The 23,193-nt window shown below is 30.6% G+C and overlaps 1 protein-coding gene across 4 annotated transcripts in view; it reads right to left on the bottom strand.

Moving 5' to 3' along the window:
- Positions 1–1,243: 1,243 nt before the first annotated feature.
- Positions 1,244–23,193, bottom strand: part of LOC139088981 (glycine receptor subunit alpha-4-like) — a 39,898-nt gene continuing 17,948 nt past the window's right edge. Inside the window, exons 4-15 of one of the 4 annotated variants that reach the window (XM_070638357.1) lie at positions 22,166–22,258; positions 19,128–19,192; positions 18,796–19,016; positions 18,618–18,700; positions 17,765–17,905; positions 13,574–13,715; positions 12,896–12,906; positions 12,321–12,535; positions 8,788–8,838; positions 2,829–2,936; positions 2,485–2,561; positions 1,244–2,403 (exon numbers count right to left, since the gene is read on the bottom strand). In XM_070638357.1, the coding sequence (XP_070494458.1) occupies positions 2,334–2,403; positions 2,485–2,561; positions 2,829–2,936; positions 8,788–8,838; positions 12,321–12,535; positions 12,896–12,906; positions 13,574–13,715; positions 17,765–17,905; positions 18,618–18,700; positions 18,796–19,016; positions 19,128–19,192; positions 22,166–22,258 (1,277 nt within the window). In that variant the 3' untranslated portion in view covers positions 1,244–2,333. Of the gene's footprint in view, positions 2,404–2,484; positions 2,562–2,828; positions 2,937–6,273; positions 6,303–8,787; positions 8,839–12,320; positions 12,536–12,895; positions 12,907–13,573; positions 13,716–17,764; positions 17,906–18,617; positions 18,701–18,795; positions 19,017–19,127; positions 19,193–22,165; positions 22,259–23,193 lie in introns of those variants that run through there. The other 3 variants (XR_011544266.1, XM_070638359.1, XM_070638358.1) reach the window with 3 other exon arrangements.

Genomic DNA, 23,193 nt, shown 5'->3' on the forward strand with positions numbered 1-23,193 from the left:
GGCATAATCTAGTTCAAATCAAAAATTTATAACTTATAAAATTTTCTGAAAATTTCAAAAAAAAATTCAAAAAATATCTGGCAACATCGTTCAAGAATCTTTCAATTTCTGTCCGATATACGAAAGACTTTTTTATCCGATTTTTGCAAGATTTATCTTGCACAATCGGACCGAAAACTGCAAGATATTTCGGACGTTTTATCAAAAATTATGTCTGGCAAAAGTCGGACGTATAAGATTCGTCAGATTTTTGCCAGAAAATGCAAGATTTTTTTTCTGGCAATATCGTCCAAAAATCTTTCAAAATCGGACGGAGTTTTTCGTGCGAAAAAAAATCGTCCAATATCTTGCAAAAATCTGGCAAAATCGGACGGAAAAAAAAAGTCTGGCGAAAATCTTTCCATTTTGGCTCAAGGGCTGTTGAGTCATGTCTTTCGAAAATTTCAGCAAGCATGTTTCATTTGTGACATCAGTATGACATTGCAAGATGTACGCTATCAAAATTTATGATGATTTTTAAAATGTTCAGCTATTTTCATGCTTATTCACCATTGTATTTTAAAAGTTTTGAAAACTTGCACATGTTTGTGATATAAAAGAGTTTGCTGATTTGGAAATTTGTTAAGTTTGAATCAAATTTTGAAAGTAGAAACTGATAGTTAGGTACATGTCAAAAATTGTCTACTCTACAAATATCACACATGTTACATCAGTAATCAGAAAATTCTAAAGTAAGTTTTATCATGTTTTTCATAGACTTGATTACAGATGAGTCTATGTATTGCCTTGCATACTGCTTAATAATGCAAAACATAGATAGTAAACCATAAAAAGATTCCTGCTTAGGCATTAATCGCTTTAAACTAGTCATCTTGATCAACACAAATTATTCATGACATCCAAGAGGTTGCCATATGTCGTCCAAGTGAGTAATTTGATTTTAATTGTCACAAAAATTGCAACATGTGGCCATAATCTGGTTCCCATCAAAATCCTGTGCTGATCGGACAAGGATACAAAAGTTAAATGATGTATGGGAGTAATGAAAATATTTATAATCTCACCCAACATAGTTTTTGTTAAAAAGCAACAGAAAAAGTCTGCGGAACTCAATTCATTCAATCATCATAAATTTTCATGTAACAGAACATACAAGTATCATTATGCAAGATAAAGTTTATAACCGGAAAAAGAACATTTATGAAAAAATTATCAAAAAGTTATGAAAGGAGCTTATGAATAATCCATTTAACTTTATAAACATAACAGTTCAAAGGATGGAATTTATGACATAAAATTAAATTAAAAATGTTTAGTCTTGCTATTGCTTTGATCCATTAAAACTGAATTATTGTATTTTTATTATTCCTTATATCCAAAAAAAAATCATTTGCATATGAAAATCATTTCGTTTTCTTTCTGATTTGCCAAGTCGAACTATAAATGAAAGAAGAAAACTGAAGACGAGATTCATACAAAAATAAATGTGCATTATTACTACAGTTGAGTTTTGAGATCCATGCATGAGTCTCAATAATCATTAGCTTAAATAAATTGGTTTGATCATATCTTGTTTATTAAAAATTTTACAATATTTTTCATGGTTTTTGACACACACGCATTATGATGCAGAAATAAATCTCATAATTATTTTTTTTTTCGTCTCTTTAGAATCAGGTTTGGTCCAATTTTCAAAAATTAGAAAAAAGCTTTCGACTTTTCATCTACTTAATATATTGCTCTACGTGAATGTGCTGTCTGAAGAATTTATTTGTGTACGCTTTGTATATTCGAGCATTTTTCATCCATACTGGTGATTTTAGAAAATTATTATTTTTGCTTTCTTTTTGTTCGACATCCTCCATGTCGTTAATCATCATTTACATAAAAAAAATCTTTTTTTTTACAATGAAAGATATGAGCAATACGTGATGCTTATGACACTCCATCTATACAATTTATATCCCTTTAAAATTTTCTTCTCATTCTTTCCGGTGCCTCGTGTTATTTAAGACTTCATCTATTCCATGAATATGGCGAGGAGCTTCTTGCTTCATTGTTACGTGAATGTTTTCTTTATTAATTTTTTTTTTGTGCTCGGCTATGTCTAAATGTAACTTTCACTTGTCACATATTTGTTACAAATGTGTAATCAATAATCATTAAATATCTATGTACTTTTATATTTTTTTTATTATTGGAAGGATGCTTATTTTGGATACATGGCATGAATTTCATCTTATGGATTGTTTCTAGTTAATTCATTCTCGATGTCTAGTTGGTGGAAAGGCAGTTATGTAGGAATACACAATATTTTTTCTTGTCTTAAATCATTATGAAAATCCTTTATAGTGGATGAAGAAAAATATCAAAAATACAGCATACGCCGATGGAAATGTGATCCTGAATAAGATAAATAAATATAGAAAGATCGAATGACAATTATATAATTAAGTTTCATTATTTTTATAGAGAATATCTTACCTTGCAATAACATCAATCGTCTTAGCAATACGAATTGGATGTGGAGGCTCTTTCTTTCTCACTTGTACAAAGCACGTCTGGAAGAAAATGCAAAATAAATTATAATTAAATGAATCCTCTTAACAAATTAAAAAATCGAGCAGAGAATTTAACACAGCATATTATTCAAGGCGACTATCTAAGATACACTTCCTTGACAGTCGGACATTCAACAAAAAAAGCTCTTTTCTCATATTTTCCTGTCAAGAAACCCAAAAAACTATATGCTAGCCAGAAGAAATTCAGGCAGTTAATACGATTATCTTCTTTGCTCATATGAATCCTTAATTAAACATTCATCTTACTTCAGTTGCACATCCATTATTTGCCGAATGTGTACACGGACTATTTCCACCGCAACTTGTACATGCTACTATCTCATTCGGTCCACTTGCATCTCTCTTCTTCTCATTCTGGATAACATTAAAGGTTGTGCCGAAAGTAAGCGATTCAAGAAAAAGTAGAGAAAGAAGGAATTGATAGATTATTTGTTAATTATTAAGATATATGCAATGTGATGAATACAAATTAACTTTTGCTTTACACAAGACACCAAAAAAAAGAGAGACAATAAAGTGAGCAGTATAGAACAGGACATTACATAAAGAAATAAAGAAAATTAAAGGAAAATGTTTATATCTACATTAGTCACGTTCCTTAGAAGAGAAAGAAGCACTCAATAAAAGAACTCATATTACGCATTTTTGGAATGTTCTCATTAAAATTATTTCTTATAGTAATAAATGCTATGAATTTCATGTCTATAGTCTAATATCATATAGGTCTATACATCAATTCAATAATTTATGACTGTGACGTGCGTAATTGAATTTATGAAAAAATATAAGAACTATGTTCAAAGCTCAGCATCAAGTGAATTATGATGAAAGTGGCAGTTGAATAAAAATGTGGAAGAAGTAAAGCATATATAATAATAATATCATTAAAGTGAAAGCATTTTCTCCTTCAAAATATAATTCTTGATTAAATTGAATAATTTCTTCCATTGCTTGGTATGTGATGCTGTGTGAAGAAAACAGGAAGCAATTTTTCATGCATACTTTTCATAATTGTTTTATTTCAGTCAAGGGAATGAGATTTGTTGGACAAGGATTTCGTTCGTTGATTTGCGCAGTTAAAAAGTTTGGAGTGTCAACATTTAACGACAGGGAACTGCTTTGGGAAATATAAATTATTGTCGAAATGTTTCAAAGTTCCTCGCTTCCTTTACCTAACTAATTGCGTATTTTATTAAATTATTGTAGAAATCTTATCTATTCACTTCCGGACTGATAATAGGGAATATTAATAAAACTTTAATTCCCACAATGTCTACAACTCGTGGAAAAATCCAGTTCATTCAACTTTCATTTTTTTATCAACATCTCCTACATTAAATTGCTGATATTTGGCATTAAAGCATTCCAAATTCGTTTTCCACATGAAACCGTCTCACGAGTCCTTTCCATACTTTTCATATTTGCGTGAAACGAAACAATGACTGCCAAGTTTATGTTGGAGTTCTGCCACAATCATCAAAAGTAATTTGCACGAAGAGAATCGTAGATTTATGTAAAAATAGTTAGTAATTACAGGCAAGTGTGACTTTATTAAGTATTATTAATTGCTGCTGCAGTTTAATTTGTATGAAAATGAGTGTGAAGGAATCTCTCAAGTTTGTGTCTGAGGAAGCATCAAAGATATTTAAGGACTTGAAAATTCTTTAAATCATCAATATGAAATTACTTCCGGTACCTCATTTTTATTACAGCCTAAAAAATTTATAACAGTACTTGACCTAAATTTTTCCTTACTTCGTGTCATGTTAATATAATAAAGAATTCTGCTCCCTTGATCCTCAACTTATGAACGTATATCTCATAAATGAATATTAAGATTCCTCATATTTCATAAATTATACAAATATAGTAGGAATATATGATGACAACAGGCGATGAACAAAATGAATGAGTGATATAATTAAAAGCATAAAAATATCAACATTCATATACTTATTTAAGTCTTAGGTATGTCTTGTTCATAATACTTCACACTTATGAGACCACAATAACCTGAGAGATTCATTTAAAATACTTTATGGTATGAAATCTAAGTCAAGCACTATCATGCTTTCACATTACGCAATTAGATGAAATTTTGTTGCCATCTTTATGGCTATATTATATATTATTATGTGAACGCAACAATGATATCAAGCTGTGGATACAAAGTTTCTTTTATGGATTCATTTCAGAAGGAAATGAATAAGATTTCATAATTAGAGTTTTTAAAGACTTTGGTTTGTATTTTAAAATTGCGAAGAATTTTTAATGTCGATGGAAGGCATCTCAAGTGACACAAATGAAGGAAGCTTGGAGTCATTGAAGATGCTAAACCTCTTTCTATTAACACCAATGGAAGCCGATTTTGTGATTTGGCGGACACACTAAATTGTGGATAAAAGACGTTGTAGCGGATCCTTTGGTTCATGCAGCCTAGAGTTGGGGAAAGCAAAAACGTTGACAAAACCAGTCATCAACAAAAAACCGTCTTCACGACAGTTAGACATTTTTCTCAAATGAATCACCATCTTCAAAAATTTGTTCATCGCATCTACCTTACTCGTTCGAAATCACGAGAGAAAGTTATATTTAGATTTTCGGGTAAATTACAAAGACAGTTTTCTTTAAGGTTTGCTTAATACAAAAAAGCTCAATAAGAAAAGCAAATTAACTAATTAGAAAAATTGTAAAATTTCATGAAATACAGAAAATTAAAATAGCAAGCGTCACAAATGAAGAAAGCTCCTTCACGGAGTATTAAAGACTCAGAAAAACCTCTTTTATCAACATTCAATAGGAGCCGGCTTATGGCTCGTTTGGCGACCATAAGGCTATTTAGTGTCAATAAAAGAGGTTTAGCGGAGCCTTCAGAGTTCCATGGCGGATTCAATTCCATTTGTGTCACTCTGGAATAAATGAAGTTTAAAATTTTTTAGGTTGACATTCTGTAAATTTGCCAAAAATTTCAGTTAATTAAGACATTTTTTTCTCATCTACCTCACTCGTTACATCCCTAAATGTAATCACGAGAGAAAGTTATATTTAGATTTTCGGGTAAATTACAAAGACAGTTTTCTTTAGGGAGGTTTAGCTTAATGTACAAAAAACCGCTCAATAAGAAAAGCAAATTTACATAACTAATTAGACAAAGTATTCAGTCAGGAAAAATTCTGTGTCTGCAGAAAACAATTGAATTAATTAGATATTTTCCAATGAATTCATGAATTTTATTTGGACGTGGAAATTATTTTTAGATCCGTCCATAAACGGAAAATGAAAACTTTCTTTGTATTCCTTAATAAAATAATAGCAATTAATTGTTTATTCTTCGTGAGCTTCTGTAAACGACTACTTTTTTTTCTGTATGTCATATCCGTAGCTTGATATCTTATGTAAACCAGCTAAATGGCATTGTGAAAGCACATCAGTGACTCAATGTTATTCTTTTATATTTACCGGCTTTATATGTTTTTTGTGTTAAGGCAAAAGCACATTTCATTGTCATGTAAGTAAAGGAAAGAAAAAAATGGAAAGAGAAAGAACAAAACTTAGAGTTAATAAATTGTTAAAAGCATCATGACATTACTATAAAATATTAAAATAAAAAAAAAAGTTTTAACATCATGCTACGTTAAGCTCAGAAAAAGTTGAAGGAAGGCATTTTAATTATCATTAATTACACACATACACACAGGTTTTGCGGCAAGTGACACTTTCCTTGGAAATGTTAATTAATCAAAAGTCAAGAAAAAAAAAATTGTGTAAGTAGGGAAGTAGAAATGTAAGTCGTGGAAATGTCAAAGGAGCAGGATTATGTAAAATATAAAATGGCTTTGGGCGTATTTTCGTTATGTCCGATCAGAATGTAAAGAATATGGCAGTAAGCATAAATATGAAAAATGAAATGCAAACACTGCCAACTCAAAAGCCGAGTATGAATTTTTTATATTTTAAGGAAACTTGTATACATGAAATTTTATTCCTTGTACATGAAAATGCAAGGCAAGCTTACTGACATTTATGTCGAAGCTATTAATCGATAATAAATATCAACAATTAATTAACATAGGTCATTCAATTAAATTTTTCATTACACGAAAAATACGCCAACATGTCAAGTCAACTCGTTATGATAAAAGCAGCACACCACTCTGAGAAAATTAAATATTTACTTTCAAGGAACTTGCATTTCTGTGCGGAAATTCCGTTTCAATGAACACAGCGTCATTTATAATAGTTCGTGTTGTAACTGAAGAGTCAGTAATTGTTTGATCAACATTAAATTTCTTCGAGCATGTTTTTCTTGAGTCCATTGATACAACCTTAGGTATCCTAAACTTTTTGAAGTTCATAATTTCCTTTAATGGGAACAAAAAAATGTCTCAATGTTCTTAATGCTGTTGTTCGTTGGGAATATAATAATTATTATAATATGTTATGTAATATGAGAGAAAAAGGAGATCCGGAATTAGTAAATATGATATGGCACATAAGCAAGTGGAACTGAATGTCACGTAAGATTATAAAAGCCGCATATTCTATGTGTATATATTCCCATATTTTTAAAATGTTAAGCACCTTGTTTTCTTCTTATTACGTTTGGGGTCGATTTTTCAAAAGATACATCGTCTTCTATTTCCTTCCAACACTCCTGAAGACGTTTACACTATATAGCCAGTGGTGGACAACCTTTTTATATTTGGGACACTTCTTGGTGGTAAGATCGCACATTGCATACGGTTTATGGCTATTCCAAAACTGTTTGCTAGCACAAAAATGTGCTTCGACACAAAGGTTGCCCACCACTGCCATAAGCTATCAAAATAAATGTCTGTTGTAATACAAAACCCTTGTTTAAAATGAAAACTAGGACGCAAGCTTATAAATTTTTCAGTAAAATGTTGCCATACATTAAGTTTTTTTTAAGGGTTCCACAAAGTAATATTCTAAATTTGTCATTTCTTTTATACAGCAACAAGTAAAAAAATTTGGAACTCCAGTTTATGGTAACATGATGGTGTGTTTAATAGTCTTACATGTTTATAACATTTAGATGTCATGACTAATTTATTTGAGTCACGAGAAAAAGAGTTCAATATTAAAAATTGTCATTTTTCCTGGAAATTTATCTAAATTGTGTACCTTCGAAAAATCAACCCCAACTTTTCCTTTTTCTTTTAAACATAAGACAAACTTTGTCAGTAAAAAAAAAAGAAATTTGCACTACAGCACAATTTTTTTTACTGCATTCAAGTATGTACGTACAGAGTTTACTTTTCATTTTTTTGTACGAATAGTGTATATGAGGAGCAAAATAACAAAAGTATAAAGGTAGAAAGTTGGTAGAATTGTATAGCTCTAGGTGCTCACATATAGATTTAGTAAAAATAGTAAAGTATGTTGAAATATTTCCAAGAAGGACAGACACAAAACAGAAAAAAAAGAATGTAAATAAAAGTTTTCTATCATAAATAATTGAGTATAAAAAAAATGAGAAAGAGACATAAGGAGATAATGGAAAAAAGTGGGGAAGTAAAAGTTTTTGAAGGAAGGGGTTTGAATGAATAAATAGTAAATTGTATAGGAATAAATGATAGAGGAATTAAAGACGTGCAGTTGTATAGTACAAATGCAATATTTATGGTTATTTACAAATATGTATCACAATCACAGTGGATGTGTGTACAGTACTACGAATTGTGCTTATTATATAACATATGTATGTATAAATAATTAAGAGAGGGGTTTAAAAAGATGGAATGATCGTTGGAGACAATGATTCATTGCTGATGGGATATATAATATAAAAATGTAGAGGAAAATAAAATAAATATAATGTACAAAGATCCATTAATGGAATTGACTCAAGACCTGACCAACATATTGCTTTTTATCTGACTAACTTTTTTTTTATCAAATTGTTATTTTTTTCTTCTGAAAATCTAATTTTGTTTTCATTTCCACTGACACAAAAAATAAAAGTTGAACAGGTCTCGCTTTTTTATTTTGCTCGTTTTTTTGGTATTTTTTTGCTTCTACAAAAGAAAATATTTTTTTGGATAATTTAAATAAAAGAAAATTTTGCTCTTGAAATTCGACTAGAATTCCATTGCTTTTTTGTTCATTGCATTTTGCAAAAAAATATTTTTGTAAGTAATGAGAATTGCGAGCGATTTGTTTTAGAATTTTTTTGCATTCTTACCAAGGGACTTGCCAGGATCATTCCAAATCGACTGAGGACTTCAGGGAGTCGCTAAAAGACGATATACACACAATTGATTGGTACTAAACACACTTTTAATTGTATGAACTTAAATTTTTTTTTTCATCATTAAATTATTGATTTTTAAGATGAATTATTGATACATTTAGCATGCAATTGATTGAGATAAAAGGAAATTTTTCAGGAAAATAAAAATTTGAAAATTCTTTTGGCTTTTGGGATTTTGAATTTTGATCGATATTGACAATAATGTTGAGCTTCAACTAAATCATAGGCTCATATCGGTCTCTTAAATAACTGTTAAGGATCTGTGTCTTTTATTACCATATCACCGATGGATGGATGCGGTTTCGATTTGGTGTTCATAAAAGAGCTTTGGCAAAGCCTTAGAAGCTCCGTAGCTTATGTAGCCTTTTTCATTTTTATCGCTAGTGTTTGTCCCTTCTTTACAAATTTTCCATACATTTTCTTTTGTTTGAGTTGTTACAACAAGCTAACGTAATAAATGAACAGCCCCGGTAGATTCCGTAGAACTCAATCTCTCAATATCTTGCCAATTCTATTTAGAGACAATCACAGTTCACAATCATCAAGGTACTTAACGCTAATATCTATGAAGAGATATCGGTGCCCTAACAAATACGTTGTACAGTTCGGGTTTAATCTTTGCATTCATAGAATTCATAGAATATTATCAGAATATTACAGATCTGCACATTGATCACTTTTCATAACCAATTTTAAAATTTAAAATAATATGAAACCACAGTCATGACAGTTGAATGTGAAACCTATGTCAACAGATTGATTCGATGAAATAGCGATCAGATTAGGAAGCTTTTTAAAATTCATAATGCATATTGTGTTATTGATTTAATGTTCCCACGCTTTTTGTGAATATGACATAAATCTAAAATTTAAATCATCATTTGTCAAGAATATGACAAACAAGAAGGAAGCACGTAGTTATTGACTCTCGAATATTCCTTAAATTTTTAAAGGAAATTGAGAAAGGTTATTGTCATTTTTTATTCATGAACAGAATTTGAATTTAATTCTAGGAATCCTAGAAGCGTGCTTATGAGTACTCAATCAATATAATTCAGCATGATCAATTTTGTGAACATACTCATGAGCCTACTCTTTGTCTGTTCTGGAAAGTGATGTGTATAAGTCATGCTCCTTTTATGAGGAATTTTATACATTATAACATATTTCCTTCATGAATACTATTTACATTAAAATATTTGTATGTGGTTTGAGTCAAAAAAGTTGTCACAATAAATCTCATTTCAGAGCCTATATCATCAAAGAAAATGTTTCCCAATAAAGCCGAAAATCACATATAAACATTAAATCTATTTTATTGCCAAAAATATTGCCAAAAGAATTTTCGTTTAATATTCCGAAATAGAAAAATATATAAAAGAGAAATCTGAGAATATTATGAGTATGTGGGTGAATAAATATGGTAAGGGGTAACACAAAACGTGAGAAAGGTACTAAAAATCTAAAATTGATTTACTTTATGCATGTAAAAATGAGCAGGGTTGTTAAATTCATCTTTTCATCCTTTAGTTAGTGTAAACAATAAAATTAATTTTCGAACATTAAATCACATTCTGGATATCAATGTCTGTAGGTATAATATGAGTCTGGAACATATGTTCGGAATATCTGGCAAAACTATGGAATTCATAGAATCCATCTAATTTTGTAGACCAAAATTGTATCTGTCAACTGTAAGTGACCTAATGCTGCGAACCGCACTTTTCACCGTAAAAATGGGTCAAAATCAACTGAAACGAACACGTTGTGTAGTTAATGTTTCTGTCCTTTTTGCAAGATACTTAAGGCTCCTTAAGCCTGATCGATTTGCCAAATCTCGAGTGGACAAAATACGTTATATCTAGTTGATGTTTAGTTCTAACGTATTTTCGTCCACTTGGGAATGTTCCGTTGGATTATTAAAGTCATTTTTGAAATTCTTGAAATTTTCTGGAAAATTTTTCAATATTTTTGGATTCAAGTTTTATTAATTTGAATTTTGGTCATATGGACCCTCTCTCAAGCTGTTTCAAAATCGTAGTCCTCCTATGGAAGTCTCTACCAGCAGACATTGATACTTATCCAATGAACAACTTTATATGCAATAATGTATATTAACAACCCTGATGGATAAACAAAAAATTGTTATACAAAACTGAAAAAGTTTAGTTCTTTTTATTGCCAATTCATCGAATGTGTCTAAGAAAGTTTCCAAAAGTTCCAAACATTTAACAAAAAAATGAAGGAAAAGAAAATGAATAAAAATGCAAAATAGAGGAAAGAAAAGATAGACATCCACAAGTTTTATGTCGTCTTAAATTTTTTTTTTAATTTTTGTTCTGCTTCAAAGTTCTACACATAAACATATACTCATATAAAAAAGTCAGTTTCTTTTGTTTTTTTTTCTTTCTTTCTATGTATCATTAAATATAGAATGATAAAAAAAAATACACAAAAAGGAGAAAGGAAAATAAATGTGCTGAGTACACAAATGTCATAAAAATGTAATCAAAAAGGACCAATCAATTCATAAAAAAAAGAAGTTCTTTTAGCATAAAAAATCTTTTGTTCGATAATAGAAAAAAAGGTTTTTCTAGTTTAATGACGGGGAGCACTTTTGCAAAGCTCCGGTGAAAATTTTTTGAGAATAAAAAGAAGATAGAGAATAAGACATCAAGCCTTGGTCATGAGATTGATTTCAAATTAATGCCTTAAAGTTTGTCAAGATGGGACTTTATGGTTGAATTTTATCAGTGTCTTAGAGCCAAACAGACTCCATTTAAAGACCATCTGATGTGCTTTCCTTGTGTAGGACATTTTAGACCGATAAACTGTTGATTATTTAAAATCGCAACTCGAATTCGACTCTAGTTACTTGAAGAGTAGAGCCGACTTAAGTCAAATTTTCCATACAAAATCCGAGTCGACTTCAAGCTCCGATTTAAACATTAATCAAAAATCTCTGAATCCAGCCTATAGCCAGAGGAACATTCTTAAAATATTTCAGATTAATTATTCGAACAACGGACATGATGCATTCATGTTTCAATAATCTTGAAAAGCTCTTCCGTGCAGAAAGTGTGAAGGTTAATGCTGACAGAAATGCCCATTTAAAAAAAGCTTTTCGGGACTAATTTGTCACTTCAATAAATTCCAGTTATGCATCAGTGTGCAGCAAAATGAAAATTTCGTTATTAAAAATCCTTTAGGTATTTTAAACTTTATAAAATTCCTTCCATTGTCACTTTTGGAATGCACATTTAAATTCCTATTAATTTAGTTTGTCAGAAAGCATTTCGCCTATAATCATGACCAAGACTTGATGTAGAATATGAAATGAGAGAGAAAAATTAAAAATAAAGAGGAGATGAAGGGAAAATATGCAATTATAGAGAGAGAGAGAAGGAAATTAACATGAAAAATTCATTCACAGAGTTGTTCACATATAAAGAAATTTTACTAACCTGAGTGACAGGATTCTCTCCAGGACGATAGACGACATTATGCAATGGTCGCTTCCTTCCCACATAATTGACACAAACGAATTCAAGTAGCGATGCATAGATAAAGCACATACACACACCGTCCCATACATTCATTGCTGTTAGATTTGATACCACTGGCAGTGTACTTCGGAATCCATTTGATGTAGTGAAAAAATTCAACATTGTAGTTACACCTTTTCATTACAATGGAATTCATACAGATAGATTCAATAAATTTTAATTACACAGTAAGTGAGTCAGAGATGGAAATATAAAAAATATGAAGAAAGAGAAGAAAAGAAGATTAAAAATGTAAATTAATAAATGTTTACAAAATCATCATCATAATCATTATCATATTGCATAAATGCGCTTGAAAACAACTATAAAGTTTCAGTCTCCAATTAAGTATCAAATTGATGAGATTGTTTTTGTAATTAAGGAGATATTTTTAATCGAATTGTAGGCGCCATCACGAAGCTATCAATTGCTCTATTCATTAAATGAGGATAATGGTTGTGCACATTAAATTCATTTATTGCATATTTGCTCACCTATCATAGCTCTAAAATTTTGTAATGTGATTGTTTGTATATGTGTTTATAGCATTATTATTTTTTATGGAATGTGAGCAATTTGGTTTTGTTGTAGATAGAAAAAAGTATGGAAGAAAAAAAAAGACAAAAAATATCCGGATTAGCATAGGATTTTCTTGTACATGACATTATATTACATGACGCACTTTCTTGGATGTAATACTAGATTTTATAAACCTTTAATATTTAACCTGCAAATTTGATAAAAATATCATAGACATGCTTGATTCTTTACTTAAATTTAAAGCTGACATTGAAAATTTAAAGCAGTGGTTGGCAACCTTTTATTTTTCGCGGTACAATTTGCTGGAAAGCCTCAACGGAAACCGCACATGGCAAACGGTTCATGACACTTATAAGAATTTTTAGTGCCACACAGACTGTCCATCACTGATTTAAAAATAAAATCAAATCTAAGAGGATCTGTTATGCAGTAATTCAAAAATATTTAGTATATATCGGAGTTTACAATTTTATGTTAAACTTTCAAGTTCGAAACTTAAAATGATTCCGAAATAAATCCTTTTGTCACTGTTATATTTTTTTGATCACAAATCCAAGAAAATGCGTCTAATTAATTAAATTTTACATATTTTTACATTTTTTTTGCAACGTCTAATATTTCAATTTACATACCTTGCCGGCACAGCATTCCATTCAAGCCAAAATGTTATAAAGGATGATGTTACAAGTATAATGCCCGGTATGAATACAGTCGTGAAATAAAAGTGACGATCTCGTGTGAAGCGAAGATTTACTCTCAAGCATGAATAATTGCCTAGTTTAATTGTATTGTATATTGTGATATATGGCCAGTAAAAGGAGAAGTATAAGAGAATAATTCTAGCATGAGCATAAGTAATGTATATACATTTATAAGGAGTTGTTGCAGTGGTGTTAAAACTTTGTGTTACGATACTCGCTATTTTTCAATAATTTTTAACTCCACTGCGATAAAAGGATGAGGATAGGAAGTTGAGTTGTCATGAAAAATAAGAGCAATAAGCATGATGAACAATAAGTAATTTAAATGCTATTTATTTACGCAAATCATCAACTTTATGATGTATTTCTCCATATTTTACTCTAATGTATGTCATGCATAATGTATACAGATATAAGATATGTCTTTTTCTTATAAAGTTATGTTGTCACTGCTGTTGATATATTTTCAAGCTGAGCGCTTTTAAGCTTTATTTTCTATCTAAACAATTTTTCATTATTGAGCCATTTTTTCCTCAAATAGAAAAATCTAAAAATATATCATGAATTTATGTACAATCGAGGAGACAAGAGAAAATATGTCAATTTGGTATTGGAACTAATAAAATATTTACAGTCGAGTTTTGTTCCTATATATCTCCTTAAAGAACATTCTTATAAAAGCAATTTTGATATACAACATGTACGCACATCTTCCTTACATGTGCTTGTATAATCAAATGTTTACCTATCATAGATCTTGCTGGTACTGCATTCCATTCGAGCCAAAATGTGATAAATGATGATGTTACGAGAATAATACCGGGTATGAAGAAAGTTGTGAAATAAAATGATCGATCACGAGTAAAGATAAGATTCACCTTTAAGCAGCTGTAGTTGCCTACAAGAAATTCAATTTCGATTCCGTTTTCAGAACATAAAAATGTAAGAAGAGAGAAAAGGAAAGAAAAATAAAATCAAAAAATAAATGAAAAAGGGGAAAAAGAAGAAGAACTTCCTTTTTTCGGTAAAATAGCGTTTCAGAATCGCTGTGAGATAAGTTTCATGCAATTTCCATTATACATTTTTTTTTGCTTGCTATATTCATTCTCATTTTGTACATAAAGACTAAAAGGAGGGAGAGAAAAAAACTAGAAAGAACATTGGCACTTATCAGTTACATGAATGAGATGCCAAAGCATTTTATTTGCGTTGCGATGTTGAATTTATTTTTATGAGGCGTGTGAGATTTCTGTCTTTCTCCGCATTTATGTTGCCTGTCTTCTGTGTCAATCTCGGCATATGAATGTAATACAAATATATATACTTAATGTAATGTTGTGTAGGATATGTACACATGTGTGTGCAGTAAAAGCTCATTTTCAGTTATTTTGCAGAATTTTCAACGGTCGCATAAATCACGAATAAAATTAAATTGCTGTGAATAAAACGCAACTTCTTGATTTTTCAAGTCTGATGCAGTATGACTCAACTTGTCAAAATTCTGTCACCATTTTTAAACTTATAAAAACCGTTGAATCATCATAATTTCAATAAATAACTCAGAAATTGTCATGGCAAGCTCTAAAAATGTCAAAATATGTGACATGATTCACGTCTTGTGGATATTGCTCATACAATAGATAAAATAGGAAATCGATATCGTTTCTGGTGAATAAAAATCTCAGGAAATTGAGAATGGAGCAATATCTATATTAATATAAATAAACATCTATATAGAGAGATGTGCCTTGATGTCAATAAAAATCAAGAAGAAAGAAAAACCAAAACATTTCATGATAAACATAAAAGCTATAATGCAGAAAGTTGGATAAAGAAGATATCCCACATCAAAAAATAATTGAGGTGATTTTTTTTTGTTCCTTTTGACAAGTCAAGTGAAAAACTTAAAAATTAAAGTGAGAGAAAGTCTTTCATCCATCATGCCATTTTTTATGCAAAATCCCATTCCTTGTTATCATATTCTGACTGATGTTAGTACCTACAATTTCATGCTGGAGCTATGCACATATAAATTTACATGATTCGTATTTTGCATCATGAATAACAGATGCAATGTCATGACAATGTAATATTGTGAATTTTCTTTTCCATATAGCAAGCTTCCTCCTTACATGTTTGTTCAAATGTACTTAAACATTTTAGAGTGTGATAAGAGATGCAGGAAAAAAGTTCTTGTAAGATGCATAAGGTGGGTTAGTAAAGATAAGAGAAATTGTTCTTATAAATTCAAATAATTTCATAGCATCTACTTAAAAATTTATCTCATAGCACGAAATGGCATGACTAACTATACAGCAGCGTTGCATGAGTATACTCATCTATCTAGGAATTATAATTTCCCATAGTTATTTTTTATGCATCAAAAAGGGTTCATTTTTACAGAAAATTTTGCATGAAAATGAAATAATAAAAAGAGACTCAAAATGATAATAATAATTTTAAAATGAAAGAATGTTCTCGTACCTCCATAAAACTCATTCATTGATGGATCGTTATCTTTTGCAATACATATAGCGAAATTGTTACAATAGACAAAAGTTATTAGAGATATATTATTCATTTTATTCTGGTAATATAGTTTTTAGATTATGTATGGTTGGAGATGCAAGGAGCACTGCTTATTGTGTATTATCCTTTATGATCAATCAAAAATGTAAAACTATTATTCTTTAATCGTAAATTGCTATGTTCCATGCCATAACTGTATTGAAATTTCTGTCATATACAATAGTCATCCCTGAAGTAATTTTTTAGCGCATTCCTTTTTCGATTTGTAATAAGTTCCATTTTATTATCCTCATTGCAATGAAAGTTGTCTTTAAAGGATTCATTCACAAATGACGTTAACTAGACACATCTACCAAATAGCACACCGTGTTCGTTGGAGCAACTAGATTTATTAACGATTAGATGCGAATGTGACGGCAACATGGCATTTAAGGTGCAAGAATGCAGTTGGCAGCACTGTGCCGCACGGGTCTGTAATATAAACTTGAATAGATTGCTCAAAAATCCATGCTTCATACAAAAATTGTAGCTTCAATTCCAAACAACCCCAAAGAATACACTTCATTTCATGAAGAAGTCAAGCTTCAATTTTCGTATCGGAAATGAGCATTCCCAAACACACGGAAAAGTAGATAGAATTCAAATAGCTTGAAATGAGAAAATTCTATCTACATTAACATCAAACAGAAGCAATAAATGAGCAATGCAGAAAATAAAACAAACGTACGTAAAAGAACATAAAATGCCGCAAGTTTATATCCGCATATTTCTTCTGAAAACTCAATTTAAGATTAAAAAGTTAAATTTGAATTTTTGATGCTTTTGAAAATTGTTTTTAGATACATCGTGGAAGGAAAAATGAGAATTTTAATTTTTAGAGCTTACGTCTGAATTGTAGACGATGAAATTTATGGCTTATGGTTTTTAGAATCATTTTCTCAATTTTTGTATAATTTTATGTGATCTCAGACCTAAGAAAAATTTGATTCCATGAATTCAAAATGTCTTAATCCTTTAATTAAATATTCCCAGCAATCCACATATTTTCACGGTTTTGCGCTTTAACTTATCAAGATTCAACAAACTCAATCGTAAAATTGTGTGCCATTAAATCTTTTCAATAAAAGTTCAACAATTTGCACGATTCCGTAATAATCATAAAAAATTCCATTGAATTAGAATCCGAAGGCTCTAAATTATAAATTAAATTGAGCTCAAAGTTTTACATCTTGCTGAAGCTATACGTAATATATCATATTTATTTTCAAAGAAAGAATGCGCTAAAAATCATCAAAAAAGGAAATTCAATTTATAGAATATAAATTTTCTTCCTTCTTAACTGTCTTCAATTTTCCTTTTAAGAAACATCGGAAAGAGAAAAACTTTTCCATTTGGTTCTTCATATTTTCTTCTCCTAAACATACTCTTGTCTTGCTTTCATACTCGACAGTAAAAGAAAAACAATTTTTGAAGGAATTTAATTTCAGCAGCTTGAGAAATAAATAAATAGCATTTAAGAGCGTAAAACCATTTAAGTAAGGGAGGATGAAAATGGGTATGTCTACACATATATGTGTAAAATTCTTTACAAACCTCTCCAGCTTCCTTTGACTTCACATAAAATTGTCTGATTGTGTATGAGATATGCGTTGAGCGTCGTCAATGAGGGACTCTTTCTTAAAGTATCTTCATCGTTCTTCCATACGTATGTTATTGCTGATTGCTCATATGAAACTGAAAAGAGTAAGAAATAAGAAGAGCTAGAGATACGAATGATAATGAAGTTGTTCGAGAGTATTTGCTATTATCATTTTTCCATTTCCATGTTTATGAATGAATAGCTCTATAGCTGGAAATACTGTTCAGGGTTGTTGCCACATGCTTGACTATCTGTGGCAAATTTACAAATGTGACTGAGAATCTGTGAATAGTCTACACTGATATTCATGTCTTAGTTAGATTATGCCTGTTGACACAATTTTGCCTAGGTTTCTTCAGTTAGGGTGGTAAACTCCTTCCAATCCTTCCGAATTGGAGTTCACACAAAAAAGTCAAATTTCGCTTAATTTCTTATACTGATTATCCATATCACAGATATCAATTCTGACACAGAGGCATTGACACATGAAGTTTTTGAATATTCCATTCATATCTTAGCAAATTCTTAACATTCCAAATGAAATAGATCTCAGCTGTACTCTCATTCATGGCTATGAATATGTATTCTATGCAACAAAATCAAATAAATTCCTTTACACACTCCCTTATGTACAGTAATTTCTATATATTCCCAACTCTTGCAATACTTATCACAAGTTTTTTATGTTCTTCTTTACATGTTGCATAATTTGAAGGGGGAAACAATAAAAATTACTGTTCACATTAAATTACACTCAATATTAGATCTAATGAACTGATATATATGAAAATAGAGTTGTTTACTTACTACTCTCCAGTGCAAACGAACAGAGTGGATCATCAAATGGAAATATATTCAAGGATCCTTGACACGACAATATAAGATGCCGTCTGCAAAGCACAAAAGTGTGAATGAAAAAAATTAAAATACAAATTATTTGGAGCACGTCCAAGAATATATTCAATTATCATAGTTGATGATTTACCTCATCAAATAATTGATTGTGCCATTGCGATAAATTCTTAAGGCGAAATGCATTGGTATGAGGGGATCCTTAAAATCACCATGCATTATGAAATACGTGTCGGGCAGCCAAATATCTTCATGATGATGTATTGCATTCAAATATTCATATTGCGATTGATTTGCATATCTCAGTCTCGGATCGTACCATTGTTGTTGCAGCAAAAATTCAACTTCGTATTTCTATGGAAAAAGAGGAAGTAAGGATAAAGAATTGAAAGGAAATTTTTAATGAATCTACACTGATGTTGCAATTTTCTTTTTACTTAATTGAAAGCATGAAGTAGAACTTACTAAACTAGATTCATCTGGTGATGCTAAACTTAATAATAATACGCTAACGTTTACAGTTAAAGTTCCTGAAATTAATTTAACTTTGTTATTATAAAAATCTCTCGACAAAAAAAAAAAAAATTCCTTCGTAATGAAGTAGACAAGAAAAATAAGAAAAAGAGGTAAATTAAATAAAAATTGGCAAACGAAATGACACAAGGAAGAGAAAAGAGAGAGATAGAGAGATAGTGAAATACATACATAGACAGAGGTTAAAAAGCCAATTAAATACTTTTTCAAGGAAGAAGAAAGAATATTTTAAAACTGCGTCGAGTGCATAATGAAATAAGTCATTTAAATATGACCAATGATGCGAGAATCATCAAGAAAGTAATTTTGTGCTATAAATGTGACGAGAATTTCAAGGAAAAGTTTTCATTGCAGCATTTTTAATGAATTTTTGATGCTCTCTCAATGTGAGGCTAATGATCATCATTGACCGTGATCTTGCTTGATGAAAATTAAACTTGATTTTTCATAATAAAATTTCAGATTTCTCAAATTTTATGATCTGATAAAAGAGTAGCTCTTTAGCTCTAAAACTTTTATAGTAAGTGAAACTGAAATTTCTATCTTAAAAATCTCTGAGAAAATGAGAAGAAATATTGGTCAAACAAGGAGATGAGAGGTTCCCGAGTAGACAGCTTGAGATAATGTCTAGTTAATAGCTAGACCTATGGTTGACTAATTTTATCTAAAAATGGACATAAATACGTTATGACTAGTTGATGGCAAGTTAATGTCCAGTTGATGACTGGTTCTAACGTATTATATGCTCATTCGAGTATATTCAGGGGTATGTAACATTTAACATTCCTGAGAAAATATGATCAGTCGACAGTAGGTCTGATTATTAACTAAACTAATTAGATATTATCCCAAACATCAATTCATGCTCGCTAGGGCTTCATTACGCCGCCATATTAACGGTAAGACTTAAGGCTGATCTAACGCCACCGTGACTTAGGAATTCGCCCCATTTTTACAGCAAAAAATGCAGATCGCCGTATTGTGCCGCTCGGGCATGTCAAGTTGTCCACTCAGTCTTGACTCTCAAAAATTCATTGCTCTACTCTCATATGGTTCCGATTGCAAAAAAATTACTTTCTCGATGAATCAACAAATACAATGCGACATAAATATGAAAAAGATTACTGTGAACATAAAAATGGAAATAAGGAAGAAGAAGCCGGATTAAAAAATCATTCATGACTTGAATGCAAAGATGAAAAATTCTTTTGAGCTGAAATTTTTATTTTTCGTAGTAGGAAAGCTTGTGTGCATGTGAATCGTCATCATGAAAATGTAATTTATGTAGCTGAAGTGTGCAAAAATTTAGTCATTTATCACTTTATAAAGAAATTCATGCTGCATCCGATAAATATGGTGACTTAGAAGTCTTATGCAAGTGCCATTGGAGAAAATGAGATGGAGCAAAGATGAATATCTTAAAGTTTTTAAAATTTGATTTTGCTTAAGCTTGCTACTGTGAATGAATAATAAATGAATGCAAAACTGCTTGCTTCTCTAAACATGATTTTCATTTTATGACAAATTGTCACAGGAGATGAAATTTTTTTTTACTCTTTCCCAACATCCTTTTTTGTCTCCTTGAGAAATGACAATAAAAAAATGAAAAGTTAGGAATGACACTCAAGAAAGTTCGTTGCCACAATAATTTTATAATTAATGTTGTTGCTCCATTGCTCTTTGTCATTGACAATATACAACACCCTTAAAAATCGTTGCTCAAAATTCCAACAAAAAACTTAATCGTTCAAGTTTTTTATTCCCTTCAAAGTTATTTTAATGAATTTTTGTTCATTTTAAAATCTTGAGATTTGAAACTGCTGGTGGTTTATGGCATAAACGTGAGCATCTTCTCTCTCGAAATTAAATATTTTATTGCAGTACAAATTAATTAATTCTGCAAAAAGTATGTGGTTGTGGATAACTAGATAGTTATTGTAGCTTAATTTAAATTAGTTTTCATCTAGTTGTGAGGAGACTTGAAGGAATTGGATATGGAATGGTGACACAGCAAAGGGACATCTAACGTCCTTGGATTGAGTTGGATAAGTGACATTGCACTCAACATTACTGGACTGAATTTTCGTAGTCATTTAAAGGACTGGAATTCTATGCTGGATTCAGATCATTGAGAAGCAGAGCTCTGCTAAACGAGTTAGGGAGTGCCAGACCTCTGAACTCAATACATATCTACAGTTCACAGTGGGATTAGGAAACACTTTCTTTGATGACTTTTTTGTCTGTAGACTGCATACAAAGGAAAGCTGTGAAAAATGTATCCTGCCGTATCTCGAACACATGATCGCTGGGTCGGTGTGTTGCAATAATTAGGTACCGAAGTACTAAACCATCGAGCCACTTCGACTCAATTCACATTAATTGAGCATATACAAAATTGAGTTTATTTTCTTCCAAATTCAATGTAAGAAGGAACAAGCATATATCATTGAAAATATTACCTCATCTTCAATTTCCTCTTTATTTCTTCAGTCATGCATGATTGGATATACATTGAAAATAATGAATAACACAAGCAATAAAACTTAATCTTGTGAAAAAATACGTAAATACAAAGTCAATAAAGTGAGAGAGTAAGAAAATTTGTAGTTCGAAATTGAGCAGTGCATGAGTATAATAAAAAGTTAAAGTAAAGAATATAAAATTAAGGCCAATTGAGTTGAGATCTAGAGAATGAAAAAAAGAGGGAAAGTTGAACGAAAAAGTTTTGTGCCAATAACTTTTCAACAACATCTACATCATTATATCGTTCATCTGACTCTGATTTACTATGAAAAAGCTTTTTTGAGGAAAAACTTTTTCTAAATGTAAACAGTCAAGAGCTTTATTCGCCTCAAAAAATGGAAAATCGGAATCAATGAACGATAAATGATAATAATAAAAGAATAACAAAGTGAAGAAGTTACAAAAAAAAATTTAGGAGAATAAAATTTGGAATATTTTTAACGGACCACGACTATGTGAGCGACCAGGATATCCCTTAAAGGATGTCTGATTTGACACCATTTCTGTTGGTGATTTTAAATTACAGCAGAAGTCTGCATCTGTAAAAATATTTACATTGCATCATCATCGTTAGCATCATCATAGCTCATAGCGATGACTCAAAGGTATTCGAAAATATAAAAAAATGTAAATTTCCATATTTCCCTTCTTTATGTTTTGAGAGTAAAATCACAGTGCTTGTGTATATGTAATGTATGTAACGTATTGTGTTAATGAGTTCTTATGAACAGTTCTTCTGAAAATACAGAATGATATATTACAGGATCTGAGCACAGCAGTTGCTAATAAGCTTTGATCTTATATGAAAAAGCTCTTTATAATTAATTTGTGTTACATGCAATGACTTCATTAATATTTCATTTTTTAAAAGGATTCTGATTAAGTTGCGCTACAAAGTGCATGTTTTGATAGCGAATACATCTGATTTAAAGGATATAATTGAATAATGAACTTTGAACTTAAGTCAGGTTCGTAATTCAATGCTGTCTATTAATAAGATGACTTAGTCTAGTGATGGAGAACCTGTTAATTTTAGCGACACATCTAGACCTAAGCCGCACACGCCATATTGTTCATTACATTTTCAAATTTTTTGTCGATGTACAGGTTGCCACCACTGACTTAGTCCCTCAAAGACACTGTCTGTAATACATCTATTAAAATTAAGAACTAGAAAGCAGCGCTTCTGATTCTTTTAAAATCTACTTTGACTTTTGACTCATACAAAATTAAAGATAAAACCTTGAACTTCTGTGCATGCTACATACGTATTATTTTTATGAATCGATAAATAAAGACAAAGATGTACTTTCTCATATTGATTGAAAGGATCGAAAGAATGTTAAATCGAAAGGCTTACATTTCACTCGTATTCTTAAAATAAAACAATAGCAAGTAAATAAAGTCGAGAAAGGATTGATTGGATAATCAAAATAAAGTCTTGCATATGTCTGTGACATTACAATAAAAGTGT

The sequence above is a fragment of the Chironomus tepperi genome, unplaced genomic scaffold, assembly GCF_022539635.2.
Source record: "Chironomus tepperi strain 1889 unplaced genomic scaffold, CSIRO-AGI_Ctep_v1 contig_172, whole genome shotgun sequence".
NCBI lineage: Eukaryota > Metazoa > Arthropoda > Insecta > Diptera > Chironomidae > Chironomus > Chironomus tepperi.